This window comes from Globicephala melas, chromosome 11, assembly GCF_963455315.2.
Source record: "Globicephala melas chromosome 11, mGloMel1.2, whole genome shotgun sequence".
NCBI classification, from domain to species: Eukaryota; Metazoa; Chordata; class Mammalia; order Artiodactyla; family Delphinidae; genus Globicephala; species Globicephala melas.
Window position 1 is genome coordinate 65,277,918 of NC_083324.2, and position 15,056 is coordinate 65,292,973.

Genomic DNA, 15,056 nt, shown 5'->3' on the forward strand with positions numbered 1-15,056 from the left:
TGCTGAATGCTAGGTGCTCTGAGGATACAAAAGGACAAAGACTTGGGACTTCCCTGGCAGTCCTGTGGTTAAGACTCTGTGCTTCCAAAGCAGGGGGCACAGGTTCCATCCCTGGTCAGGGAACCTCAGACAAAAAAAAAAAAAAAAAAAGGACAAAGACTCTACAATTTAGTAGAATAAAAATACCAACATATGGTGCTATAAGACTTTAGAGGTGGGAAAGACAGGAATTAACATTTATTGCTGGCCTGCCATATGCCAGCTTCTTCACACACATCATCTCAAAAGATAGGTATTATTTTCCTGATAATGATTATACTCATTTCACTTGTGAGTTTAGCGGGTTCCTCAGAATCATATAACTATTAAACAGCAGAGCCAGAATCTGAACCTGGTCTTTCTGATTCTAAAATAGATGTCACATCTAATGCCACATGATCTCCTATAGAGTGGGATTAATAACCCCAACCTAGAAGGATGAGGAAGTCCTCCTAGGGGAGATATCGTTTGAACTCTGCTCTGGCTAAGCTGGGGGCAGGGAGGAGAATAAGGTATTTCAGAAAGAGAACAGGATAAAATTACAGAGATAATATAAGGCAAGTAATTCAATAGGCCTGAGTAAAGTCAGTGTCAAACCCAAAAAAGTAGGTTGAGGCCTACTTCTGGAGGGTCTTGAATGTTGGGCTGAACCTGGACTTTTTAGCTATTTAAAATGTTCGAGAAGGAGTAGTAATATGCACAGAGATGTGCTTTGGGAAGATGAATCATATCAGTGGTATAGTCTAGAGCTGTGCTGCCCAGTACGGTAGCCCCTGGCTACCTGTGGCTATTTAAATTAAATAAAATTAAAATTAAATGAGGGACTTCCCTGTTGGTCCAGTGGTTAAGACTCCACGCTTCACTGCAGGGGGCACGGGTTTGATCCCTGGTCAGGGAACTAAGGTCCCACATGCCGCGTGGCACGGCCTAAAGATTATAAATAAATAAAATGAAAAATTCAGCTCCTTAGTCACACTAGCTACATTTCAAGTGCTCAACAGCCATGTGTGGCAGGGGCTACTGTACCGGACAGGGCAGGTATAAAACACTTCCATCATCACAGAAAGTTCTATTGGACAGCACTGGAGACAGGAGAGACTGAGGCAAAAAGACCAGTGGGAGCCCATTACTACCATGGTAGTCTAAGGGAGAGGCAATCAAGTCACAACTCATGGGACCACAGTCAGGATGGCTAGGAGGGGCAGGTAGAAAGCTGTCTTTAAAGGACTTATCATATGACTGGATAAAGGCAGCAAGGGAAAACACATAATTTCCTTATTGTTTTGTTTTTAGTAGTCATCTCTGAAATTTCTTCAGTTCCATTATGTCTTTCTTGACTTCACAGAAGCCCTACTGGCTTGTTTTTATGCACTAGCAGGACCCTTCCCTATAAGGTATGATGATCAGAAGCTGTTACTGACAAGTGGCAAATGTACTTTAACGTGGAAAAGATGATGCATTTCCGAAGAAAGTAATCCCAACTATACTGATGGGATAATGACCTTTCAGCTGAGACACAACACAAGAGGGAATCTCGGTTACTGACTCCTACAATTCCCTGATGCTTCCTGCCATCAGACAAAATATTTAGGTGGGTGGGCCATGGTCTGAACAACTTAAGGTTTTATTTTCATATTCTACAAATGTGACATAGTTTGGGACATCTGGATTCACTACTAACTAATAGAAATTAATCTCTGTAGCCCACACTTGGTCCCACAAACAACATCAGCAGCATCCGGCAACTTGTTGAAAATGCAAATTCTCAGGCCCAACTAGCAAGACAAAATTAATCAGAAATTCTGAGGATGTGGCAGCAGTCTATTTTAAGAAGCCCTCCAGATGATTCTGATACACAATGAAATATGAAGACCACTGTAAATATAGCTAATTATCTTTATTCAGTCATTCAGTGCTAGTTTTGGGCATACTGTTAACATGGGTACTTTTGACCTAGCTCTTTCCCCCATACTACCCCTATCCATCCAGCCATCGATTGATTCTTTTACATAATGTGTTGAAAGTACTTTAAAAGCCAAGAATAAAATATTTAAATACAGCCCAGTTTTCTGACTATTAACCCAACAGATGTGAAATCCTGAACCTTAGTTTAGTTTCAAGACTATCCTCTCATATGGTCATCTTTCATATGTGCTCTACAATCATGGGAAGGTAAAATTCACTTCCAGAATTTCAAAAAAAATATTTGTAATTCCATCAGAAACAACAGCCCTTTGCCTGTTATGCTTTTATGTTATGCTTTTAAGGGGGAATGTATGTGGAAAAAGAAAAGGCACAAGCAAAGAGCATTGCTTTCAGTATCTTTCAGTCACTCGGTCTAGTGGCTGGGGATGGTGGGAACACACCGACAACTACCTTTAATGTGAACTGGTGAGAGTATTAGTAAAGGGCTGTGCTGGAGAGAAACTCATTATTGGGGTGGGGATGTTGGAGAAGGCTTCGCAGAGGGACACATACATAAACAGAACTTAACAGGAAAAGAAAGGGGCCAAGAGAGGTGGAAGTGGGGGCTCAGTCAGAAGGAACAAGATGAACAAAAGCAGTGAAGTATTAAAGGAGGAAGAGCGTCTGGGCAGTCAGGCCTCAGGAGGAGGCGGATGGGGGAGTCAGGTGAGGCTCATGGAGTAGACCAGTTCTGGCGCTTCTGACAACTGAGACCCACGAGTGTGGAAGGATTCAACTTGCCAAACGCACACACCATCTCTCCTCACTGCTGTTCCACGCGGCCTTTCACAAGTAGAGCCGACACGTAAGAGAGAGAAGCTCCCAGGGACGGCTGTCACTCATTCATTCCCCAAACACTGACTGAGCGGCCGCGACGTGCCTAGCCCTGCGGCGACGGCCGCGGGCCTCGCCCAGGGACTTCCGAGTGTAACGAGGGGCTGGTCCTTCGCACCCGACGTCCGGGCCGGGGCACCGCCGCCACCACCTGCAGCCCGCGGCCCCGGGCGGCTCCGGCAGCGGCTCCCCTCCTTCCTCGGCTCACCTGGTTCCCGGGCTGCGGCGGGAGGGCGGGCGCTGGAGCCGGAAGCAGCTCCGGCCAGGCGGGCGGCGCTGTGGACGCGGACGCCGGCGGTTCCCGAGCCGTTGCGTCCGAACCCGCGGGCGTTCTGGCGGGCGGGGGACAAGAGCGGGGCGAGGAAGCGGAGCCTGGGCAGCCGGGGTGGGGAGCGGGGAGAGGCCCAGCTGCGCCGCGGTTACCTGTGTCACCCAGCCCTCCGCTCTCGACGACTCTTGATTGAGGGCCTCCTTGATGCCAGGCCTCGCGCCCCGCACTTCACGTACAGTAATTCACTTGAGTCTCCCGACGACCCTGTGGGAAGAGAAGACGCGGGAGGAAACTGGAGGCTAGAGGGTCACCGAGGTCTCCAACCTTAATTCTCAGCCCCACAAGCTTGGCTTCTTCCACTGAAGGACACTGCTGCCCAGGTCTCCTGCTCTGCTCCCCGCCCCTAATCCCCCTTAACCTCCTTGTGAGGCTCAATACCAATCACTGCCTCTCACTGTGCCTTGTATTCCTGCTTGGCTCAGTTGCAGTTTTACACTTGCTTGATTCCTGTATTAGTGTCTAATATATTGTTCACTTTACCTATCCCTTTTTGTAATTTGTCTCATCCCCAAAAGGGCAGGGATTTTTCTCGTTCATTAACTGCTGTATCATTGGTGCCTAAAGCAATGTGATAGACCTAGTAAGTGCACAATAAATTTGTGTTGAATAATTGAATGATTGCCCTGCTGTTCACTGTAAGCTCCACATAGGCAGCAACTCTCTGCTTTTTAATCACTTTTCCATCAGAACTGCCGGGTACCTAGGATGCATTCAATACATATTTGTTGAATGAGTGAATGTATTGCTCATCTTTACCCTTTTGGTCACTCTCACTTCATCATTCCAATTTGTTGGATAAATATATGAATTTCTTAGAATTCCTACTTCCAGGTTTCCTCCCTTGTATCCTTGCACTCATCACCTTGATTCCCCACTCCCACCCCTCATATCTTTACAGTTGCATTTTTGCTCTCACTTCCTCCTTCAACCTCTGATACTTCTTAGAAAGCTCCCTACCCTGCAGGTTGAATTGGAACATTTTTATTTTTTATTAATTTATTTCTTTATTTTTATTTTTGGGTGTGTTGGGTCTTTGCTGCTGTGCGCGGGCTTTCTCTAGTTGCAGCGAGTGGGGACTACCCTTTGATGCGGAGCACGGGCTCTAGGTGTGCAGCTTCTCATTGTGGTGGCTGCTCTTCTTGCGGAGCATGGCTCTAGGAGCACAGGCTTCCGTAGTTGTGGCTCTCAGGCCTTAGAGCGTGGGCCCAGTAGTTGTGGCACATGGGCTTAGTTGCTCCGCGGCATGTGGGATCTTCCCGGACCAGGGCTCAAACCCGTCTCCCCTGCATTGGCAGGCGGATTAACGTGCCTGTGTCACCAGGGAAGTCCCTTGGAACATTTTTAAGCAACATGTCTTCGTAGGCAAGAGTCACATTCCAGGCTAAGTCACATTGAATCCAAAGAAAGCTTTCCACAAATCACCCATGACCCTGGTTTGGGGTTTTATTTCGGTTTTCTTTGAGGAGAACTGAGAATCCTGCACCGCCTCCTAAATTGAGATCATGGTCATTGTTCATAATTTGTTCAACAAATATTTATGAAGTACCTTTTATGTTCTAGGCACTGTGCTAGATGCTGGAACAAGATAGGCAAAGTCTGAGCACTCCAAGGGATGCATACACAAAAGAGAATAATCATGGATAGTGATGAGAATTGTCCTGGCTTGAATCTAGTTATTTCTAAAAGAAACGACTAAGAATAAGATAGGGTCCAATTCTGCCTATTGTTACAAGCTTTAGCGTAGGAATAGGTTAACAGTGGTGGCAAGGTATGGGGTTAGAATACCTTGCCCATTCACATTTATTATCTTGTTCACCTTTCAGGTGGGAATGTGGGGCAGGAATTCTCTTTGCATAAACTGGAACTAAGGTCTGAGAAATGTCAATTGACTTGCCCAATATGACACTGCCGGAAGACTACTCTCTGCACTGTTCTTACTCTGAGAGGCATGATTAAAATTCTTAAAATCCTCTTCACTGGAAGCTCTTCAAGGTAGGAATCAGTTTCAAACCTTCAGGGTAATGGTTTAGAAATATTTCTCAAAGGGAGATACCAGGGACTTTCCTGAATCTGAATTACCTGGGGCGTATTGTAAAAATACACGTTCTTGGTGCGCATCACGGACCTCTCCAACTAAACTCACTGTGGATCCTGGGAATATGCATTTTTAAACTCTCAAGGTGATTCTTCTACACATAAAAGTTTGAGAACTACTAGAAGAGTTTGGGTGGAAAACCTCAACCTTAATGCAGGGCTAATATTTACCTTTGGGACAGATTTCGTCAGAATTCCGAAGAGTAAGCCGTGTATGTCCTTGAGCAGATGGGACTGCAACGGCTTTCTGGCCGGAACCTTCCTTTTTATTATGCAAGTATTTCTTGGAAATTGGGGGTTCTGCTGAGCAGGTACTCGGCTGGCTGCTGGTGACTACCCGCAGTTCAAAGGTCTTTTGGCTCTTTTCCCGACACCTTGTTTGTCAATGTCGCTTTCCACCTGGGAGCCAGGCGTTTGCCCCGCCGACCACGGCGGGGCGCACGCGGCATGTGTTGTCTGCTTATCCCCTCCTTCTCGGGTCCGCCTTGGCGCCCTTCAGAAGAGCAGTCCCTGGGAGTTCCTACCTCTGGTGGCCAGCTGTTGTTCTCTTCTCGCGAGAATTGCTCCTCCCATCCTCTCCTCTCATCAACCCCCTCCCTTGGGCAGGTTCCATATTGGGTAAAATCTCGGCTCGCAGAGAGGCCCCGGAGCTGTTCTCGCGAGAGTACGGCGGGAGGCTCCTGTTCGCAGGCTGTGGAACGGCGACCACTGGAACCTCCGCGGTCGCTGCAGCTGGAGCCGTAGTCCCGCGGTGCAGCCGGGAGTCGGCCTGGTCTGGAGAGGGTGCAGCGAGAACCTGGCGGGCGCAGCCTTGAGCCCCTGAGCGTGCCCCTGCCCTTAGCAGGGCTCACCCCCGTCGCGGAGGAGCGTCCAGCCGCTGCGGCTGACAGGGGCCGCGCGCGCGGGAGTCGTCTGGCTCGCGGCACTCACACCTGCGCGGGCGGCCAGCGCAGGGTCCTCCGCCCGTCCGGCCGGGCGACGAGGTCGGGGAAGCGGGTGCGGGCGCAGGCGGGGCCCCGCAGGGCCACCTCCTCGCCCCGCGGCCACCGCTGGAAGATGTCTCAGGAGAGGCCCACGTTCTACCGGCAGGAGCTGAACAAGACAATCTGGGAGGTGCCCGAGCGTTACCAAAACCTGTCCCCGGTGGGCTCCGGCGCCTATGGCTCCGTGTGGTGAGTGTCACCGGGCTCGGGGCCTCGGTGGGCTGGGTGACCCTTTATGCCCCAGAGCCAGGCCTGCCCCCACGGCTCAGCAATGCACCAAGCGGTAGGAATTTTCCTTGGGGGAGGGCATCCTTGCCCCTTCTCTCCCTGTCCTTCTCTCCCTGTACCCCTTGCACCCCTCACCCTGCACACCCACATAGGTGGTCAGCTGTGTGTAGGACGCAGGTCCACGATGGGCGGTGGGTGATGGTGTTGGAGCCCGGCCCTGGCTCGCACCCTGCGCATTCCCTTCTTGGGGGGTTGCTGCTTTGGGGACAGGAACAGGAGGGCCCTCTTTGGGGGTCTCCCAGCTGGCATCGAGCAGAAGGACTCTCTCCCGAGATGTGCCCACCTTGGGCGCCGGAGCCTGCCCTCGGAGCAGACAAGCCCGGGGAGCTGCCTGGAGAAACAGAAGGGCAAAGCTCGACCGGGAGACTGCCGTCATCTGAACAAAACTGAGGACGAAGGGCGTTCAGTGCGGGCTTTTTTGCAAACCTCTGTCGAAATCCCATTTTGAGAAGCGTTCTTTTTGAATTCGCACCTGAATTAGTAGCTATCCATAGAGCTTAAAATACCGACTTTATCTCGGTGAGTCTTGTGCCAGCTTTAGTGTGGTGTGTTTCCGATTCAGTTGAAAGCGTATTTCCTTTTCGCAGAGTGGGGGGTGGGTGGTAGTGCCTGCAAACACACTGCAGCTTGAGAAACTGGCGGCCTCACTGATTAGTCACATACCACTGCTCGTTTAAGTATTGTTTGACAAAACAGTTTTCTCCTTTGGAGCAAGTGAGATTCAGATCCGATGCACGCCCTCAAGATCAAAAAGTTATTAACAATGCTGGGAGGTATTGTAAATATTTTTTAATTGCGATAATTCTTGCGAAATACTGTGTTTTTAAAGTCCCTTTGAGAGTTTGCAGGGAACTTATCTACACTTAGAGCCTGAGGTACACGATATGGATATGGAATATATAGCAAAGGAAGGAAGAGACACTTTGCAGCTTTAATTCACACTGTGAATGTGTTTTCAATTAAATGATACTGTAAAATGTTCAGACCTGAAATATTTCACTAAACTTTTCTAACTTTCAAGGCTTTAAACACTATATTTTAGATGTACCGAAATTTGAGACCTCCTGATCTGAAGCTAATTCATGTAATTCCTGTGCATGCATCATTTGAAGAGAGGTCTACAAAATTATTTTCTTGTTTCGCCACAAATTCCAGGCTTTTGGACTTGTTAATCTTTAAATATAATTCCTGTGTTTCTTAAAGCCCCAGCATGAATTTCCGGTTTATAGAATCTTCTGGGTAATTGAGATTGTGCAATTGTGTCCAGCAACAGATCATATTGCATTTTCTGGTTCAGGCTGTTTGAGTTATGTTGCTGATGGCACTATGCTTGACATCTTTTTTCCATTTTTATAGTGTGCTGTTGATTTGCTAATTTTCGAAGATGTGTTTGGATCATTGCTCCTTTAATAGCTCATTAGTTTACCTCCATTTTTCATTCTTGAATTGACACATTAATTTTTGTGGTACCGAGTTTTTGTTTCCAATAATGTTTAAACCTTAAGGAGTGATACAGCAGAACAGCTCAACTATGGGGAGTTTAGTGGACTTGAAAAGAATTCCTTGCAAGGTTTCCCTACGTTGGTGTGAATAGCTCTGCCTTAGCTCTGGAGATCCAGATTTACGTCGAAGTGCCATTAAAATGAACTCCATGTTTTTTTAGTACTGTACTTTTCTGGCTTTTAGAAACCATCAATATCTGACACTTGGAAGTAATTTTGTTAAACAGGTTTTTAAAAGTAGGTGATACATTCACATTGTATAAAATTCAGAAGGTATAAAAAGATAGCGAAAAGTTGCCTTTCCTTTCTTGTTCTCCAATTGTGCTATTCCTTTCCTCAGAGACAACCACTGTTAAGTTTCTTGTGTGTCTTTCCATGGAGGCAGTTCTGCTAAGGGTATTTAAGATGTAACCTATAGCATATTGGTGGAGAAAAATAACTGATATTATGTGACAGTTGACCATAAACAAATGTAACTGATTTTGGATTGAAAGTATCAGAATTTAGATGTACAAGTGTTATCTCATTCAGAGTAGTTATTTGAAGTTGTTCTTTCAATTAGCAACTTTCAGGTGTGGCAGAAAACTTTTTTTTTAACTTCTCTTAGAATCCACTTTGGAGCCTGTGTTATTTTTCACTATCTTCATTTTCTTGAGAGCAGATTTAATTTTAGGAAATGACAAAATCAAATTGAATCTGAAATAATTTAGAAAATTGGACTGAAGTCTGGTGAAAAAGATTAGGTAGCCAGGTTGATGATACTGTTTTAGGTCAGATAGAAGTTGTAACCATAAAGTAATGACACAGAATTTCCTGTGTGACTTGTAGAACTAGATCTGAAGTCTGTTCCAAAAAAGAATCTCTGAAAGTATTTCAAGGAATGCAATGTCACTGAAATAATCTGTGTCAGTTTCCTAATTTGATTGCTCTGAAGTGTGATACACTTTGATGTGAAACTTAAAAAAATTTTTTTTAAATATTAAGCCAATTTTCAGTATTTTAATTTGTACTGAATATATATAGTAAAGCAAGTATGTAGCAACCTGAGTGATAACCAACCGTGAATTAAAGATCAAGGAATCAGACTAGAAATTTGGGAATTGATAGGGTTTTACAAATATGCCTTTCCTTTTTAAGGGGTAAAAGGAACTAAACTAAGTCTTGCAATTTTAAGGAACTTTGTTGTCTGTGAGGGGAAATGAAGCAAGATTTTTGAAGAATACATTGTTGCACAGCATTGATTTTGTGGTTTGGGGACAGAAGGAGGGGGAGGAGCTTTGTGGTGAGTTTAAGGAAATATAAACAGGAACTTAAATGCCTTTCCTCTGGTGTATGGGTTTTCCAGACACTTGCCTCTGATTACAGGAGGTGGGGCACTGGTACCATAAAATAGGTGAGTGTTGAGAATTATTCTTAAATCATATTCAATCATTTATTAAACAATATTTATTGAGTACCAGCTATGGACCAGATAGCAGGCTAGGTTTCTTGAGCTAGAGTGTTAAGCAAGACAGACTAAGACAGTCCATTCCCTGATAGGGTTTATAGCCTGATGCAAATAATAACTACATTTATGGATTGTGTTCTATGTTCCAGGCATTGTGCTGTGCATTTTATGTTTATCATCAGTATATAAAGTGTATAACAAAACTTTTGATAAAAGGATGGCAAAATTTACTAAGAAATCAAATCCAACTTCCTAAATGCTTTGTGGAACAAGATTGTGTGTAAATAACTAATAAAAATAAGTGAAGGACTTCCCTGGTGGCGCAGTGGTTAAGACTCCGCCTGCCAATGCAGGAGACATGGGTTCGAGCCCTGGTTCAGGAAGATCCCACATGCCACGGAGCAACTAAGCCCTTGCACCACAACTACTGAGCCTGCGCTCTAGAGCCCGCGAGCCACAACTACGGAGCCCGCGTGCTACAACTACTGAAGCCCGTGCACCTAGAGCCCATGTTCCACAACAAGAGAAGCCACCGCAATGAGAAGCCCGCGCACTGCAACAAAGAGTAGCCTCCACTCACTGCAACTAGAGAAAGCCTGTGCGCAGCAACGAAGACCCAACATAGCCAAAAATAAATAGTAAAAGAAAAATTTATTAGAAAAAAAAGTGAAGCTAAATTTTTTTAGTATTAATGGCCCTTCACCATTTTAAATCTTTTCCTTTTTTTAGCATGAGCCAGGGCACGAATAAATAAAAGCACGTCATTATTGAGTATGCAAAGGTGACTTTCTTGGCTCCTAATGAGTGAGAGGGGTGTGCCGTTTATTTTCCTAGTGGTGATAATAGGCCCATGCTGATCTTGCTTCCCATTTGCTTTCCTTTGTAACCAAAAGCAAGGTGATTGTCTGCATGTTACCAGTGCCAACCAATAAATAGTTAAACACAATGGCAAATATTTGCATTATTGATACAGACTTTTAAGAAAGAGTTCAATCAGGTTGGCTATAAAGTCATCCTTTATTTATCGGATTCCATTTTCCACTGAAACCTTTCCACTGGCTCCCATTTTAAAATAAGGATATCCTGAACCTCTGGCTTTTCAGTTCTGCCAGTTTAATTTCTTGATACTGAGGACTATGCTTTTGATTTCCCTCTAAATCAGCCTCAGAGATGATCTGCATTGACTTTGCCTTTCATGGGCAATAGTGCAGATGGTGCTGAGACCCTGGGGCTTAGGATTCAAAGGTGGAAGAAGTCACTGTGCTAGATCCCTCTCACTTTAGTATTAACTGACATTTTTATGGGATTTTACACTTCATAATGTATTTGCATTTCAAAGCATTGTTATTCAGTTTTCACTGGCTCTGTGAAGGCTGGTATTATTAACCCAGTTGTATAGATGAGGAGCTGGACTTCTTAAAGGAATGGCATACTTGTCAGTGCTACTTTGGATTTGGTTCTGGGGTTTCAACACTTTAGAATTCTTTCCTGTACTTGTAGACTGCTAAGATTGTGTGGTGGCACCTTCTCTTGTGCTGTTTGCCTCTCCCCTCCCTCCTTTTGTGAAGAAAGGGGTTGCTGGGTCACTTGAAATAGTAGAACTATGACTAACCAATCCCACCAATGTCAGCCTAGCTAATCTGAGGTAATGACTTATTAAAGTCATATCTCTTCCTCAGAATTGATAGACCAAAAATGGACTTATTGCCCAGATTACATTTTTTCCCAAAGGATCATCAGTGCAACTAGTTAATTCCTGAATTTATGAATCCCCTTGGCTTGAAATTCTTCTGTGCACATTTTGGAAAGTTGAGATTCTCTGTATGTGCTTCTGTTATGTAAGTATAGTATAGGATATAAATAGAAATAACTGCCTCTCTAGGCCTTTGAAAATACACTGGACTTTTGCTCTTTACTGTGAAATTTGGTATTGATTTGTTTCTATCCAAGAGATATAATTACTATAGAGCTCAAAAAAACCTCATTATAAAGTGGCTTCCCCTGACTCTGGAACCTAGGAATATCATTTCATGGTTGCCATGTACTTGGAAGTGATGCACGGGTTTCTTCAGGACAAATAAAACCTCTTTAAACTTGAAAAAAAAATTTTTTAAATAAATGAAGCTTTTAGTCTTAGAAGTAGTTGTCTTTGCATAGTCCTTCTGTAAGTTCAGTACATGTCTGTTAAGGATTTATAAAATTAACCAGTTTCCCAGCATTTTAGCCTTTTAATAATTTATTCTAGGGAGGAAGTAGATGGTGGCCTGTAAATTCTGCACTTTTGACAAATGGATTCTGGGCTTGGCTCCTAGGCTGAACGTGGGGGAGAAAGTACAGAAGAGAGAGGGGTGTAGAATGATCCCTAAGTTTTGGCCTTGGACAAATGGATATATCTAACTTTGGAGTCTTACAGGGCACAGGATCTAACTTTGGAGTCTTATAAGGAGAAGAGGATGGGTTCATGCTAATCTCCTTGAGGCCAGGACTTTGTTATACCGATACTTTGAGCACCTGTTATGCGTGGGTCACTCTTTAGGTGCTAGAGTATGAGCAAAACAGACAAAAATTTCTGCCCATAAGAAACTATATTCTGGGCTTCCCTGGTGGCGCAGTGGTTGAGAGTCCACCTGCCGATGCAGGGGACACGGGTTCGTGCCCCGGTCTGGGAGGATCCCACATGCCACAGAGCGGCTAGGCCCGTGAGCCATGGCCGCTGAGCCTGCGCGTCCAGAGCCTGTGCTCTGCAATGGGAGAGGCCACAACAGTGAGAGGCCTGCGTACTGCAAAAAAAAAAAAACCCAAAAAAACTATATTCTAAGGGCAGGGGAATAAAAGTAGACAATAAACAAAAAATTAAAACTTATAACGTGTCAGGTGATAAATACTATGGGGGAATAAAGTAAGGAAAAGAGAGGGAATACTGGGATGGCTGTGTTGCACTTTTAAGCAGGGTAGACCTCAGTGATAAAGTGACAATTGAGCAACGACCTGAAGGAAGTGATGTAGTACACTGGTTGGGCCTGAATGGGGAGGGAAGAACAATTCCGTGTTGAGGGATCAGCACATGCCCTGAGGCAAAGGCCTCATTCTCTAGCATAGCTGGAAGACCAGTATGGCTCGAACTGAATGAACCAGGGGCCAAATAGTAGTAGGGGAAGCGAGTGGAGGGGCTACAGAGGTGCTGGGATCATAAAGGGTCTTATTTGCCTTTGTAAGAATTGTGCCTTTTACTCTGAGACGGGAGACCATGGAGGGTTATAACCAGAGGGGAGACATGATCTAACGTGTGTTTTAACAGATCACTCTGCTCTGGGGTCCCTGTTTTTTCATTTCTGTTCCTCACCCATTTAGAGGTGCTAACTGTAGTTTAGGGTAGAGTGGGGGAGTCAGATGAATTGGTGTACAGCCCTGATGTGTATTCAACAACTCTCATTCCAGGAAGGCTCAGTGTACCAGAGCCAGTACTTTTGGTGGGCCCTAGAAATGCAGGGTATTCCAGTCCAGCTCTTTAAATAACATGTGGAGCTTAACTTCACTTTTCAGGTTTCTGTTGCCAAAAGGGAGGGAGCAAAGAGATTAGCTCTAGACTTCTGACAAAAGAAGATTAGCCTGCTGGCAGGTTGAATGTTTTCTAACTTCTTTGGGCTTCTAGGTTTTTTCTTACTATTGGATTATTTTTAAAAAGTCATTTTTACCTTCTTTCAACTTTTAAGATCTCATTTATTTTCTGTTTTATTTGGCCCTGTATCTGCTTTACATTCCTCTGCCTTGCCCCCATCACAATAATTTTAGTAGAGGTTGGATTATTGTTACCTGTTAATAATGTTTTGGCTAGGAGCCCGCAATGACTTCTCTGTTAACTTGAATAAATCTTATAGATTGACAGATTCCACACATGTCACTGTACAAAAACCCATAGGATTTATTTACTTTTCTGCCTTTATAGATACAGGTTTCTCTCTTTTATGAAAGCCATCCCCCTTTTACTGCTCTATCATCTAGTTGCAGAAAATAAGTGTTCCTAAACACAGATTCCCATGACAACAAAACAAAAAGGTAATAGAACAAGTGTTTATTTTGTCTAGGCCTGCTGTCTGAGTAACTTTATACCCTGAACATTTTGACTTCTGTTACCTTGAATGATGTTTCAGATTTCCTTGTTTTCCTCAAAACCTTCTCCTCTTAGGCCTTGGTGGCATTGTCACTACGCCTGTGACACGACGGAAGGTATGTGAGTGTGTGTGTCTTACTGTCAGTCTACCTGCAAGTATGCATCGGTTGCTTTACCAAGCTTACGGTCCAGAGTGTAGGCATCACACATCATTATGCAAAAAAAAAATCTGAACCAATTTCTTCTTTGTTTTCTTAAATTCATTAATTCAGCATGGCCAGTGCTAGGCACTGTAGTAGGTATTCTGTTTATAAAGACTGAAAAAACAAAAAAGCAGGAAGGGTTCCTGCTTTTGAAAATATCAGTCTGGAAGGGACACATTTATGTTGCTTTCTCAGAGATTGCTTTGTAAGTCCTCAGTAGCTTTTCTTTTCTGCATTCTTTCAGCTTAAGTTGCCATCTCAAATCTACCTTTATATTTCTAATGTGTCCCTTGAAATCTTCTTTTAGGTTTTTCTGTGTCTCTCTTGAATCTAGTGACGTACTGGTCACTTTTTACATCTAGGGCAACTTTTTGCAAGGATGTGTGTTTGAAATCTGTGTCAGAGAGACCTTTCCATCTGATTCAGAACTAGAAAGCGATGACATCAGCATGTGCCCGCAAGAGGTCAGAACTTCTACTTTTGATCTGCCAAGGGCTCAGGGAGGCTGTGGTTTAGGGGAGGAAAGGGGCAATGAGAGTAAGTGTCCTGTAGATCATTAACGCAGCCCTATAATTCCACATGGGGTAGTGTCTCTGCTGTGACCGTCTTCTCACCTGCAAATTATGTGCCCCTAACAATCATGCCTTTAGTCCGTCCTGTGACACTGAACTTGAGGTGTCTGGTTTACCCAAGTATTTTCTGAACTCTTCATTCTTGTATTTCCTTATCCCTGTAATACATATAACTTTATTCCTAGAAATAAATGCTTTATTCTTTTGTTTTGTTTTTTTTTTAGCGATACGCGGGCCTCTCACTGTTGTGGCATCTCCCGTTGCGGAGCACAGGCTCCGGACGCGCAGGCTCAGCAGCCATGGCTCACGGGCCCAGCCGCTCCGCGGCATGTGGGATCCTCCCGGACCGGGGCACGAACCCGTGTCCCCTGCGTCGGCAGGGGGACTCTCAACCACTGCGCCACCAGGGAAGCCCTAAATGCTTTATTCTTAATCCCCAGTAGCTATTTCTTTTTTCCCCCTTCATCAAATCCTGCATCTAGGGCTTTAGGTAGCTTGAACCTTCTTGAACTTAGACTTTTGAATACTAGTTTCTATTTATGTTTTCTTCCCTAGGCTACCAAATACTTGTAAAAATCTTAGTTATCTTTCTCACTTGGTATAATAAAACATGACTCCTTCATGATTTTAGTATTAAATTGAAGTGAAATTTTGATGTTGGCATCTTACACTGATATGCTTTTAATA

The 15,056-nt window shown here is 44.4% G+C and overlaps 1 protein-coding gene across 2 annotated transcripts in view; it reads left to right on the forward strand.

The window, feature by feature from the left end:
• Positions 1–5,869: 5,869 nt before the first annotated feature.
• Positions 5,870–15,056, forward strand: part of MAPK14 (mitogen-activated protein kinase 14) — a 72,401-nt gene continuing 63,214 nt past the window's right edge. The window contains exon 1 of one of the 2 annotated variants that reach the window (XM_030870946.3): positions 5,870–6,435. In XM_030870946.3, the coding sequence (XP_030726806.1) occupies positions 6,320–6,435 (116 nt within the window). In that variant the 5' untranslated portion in view covers positions 5,870–6,319. The remainder of the gene's footprint in view (positions 6,436–15,056) is intronic. The other variant, XM_030870947.3, reaches the window with a different exon arrangement.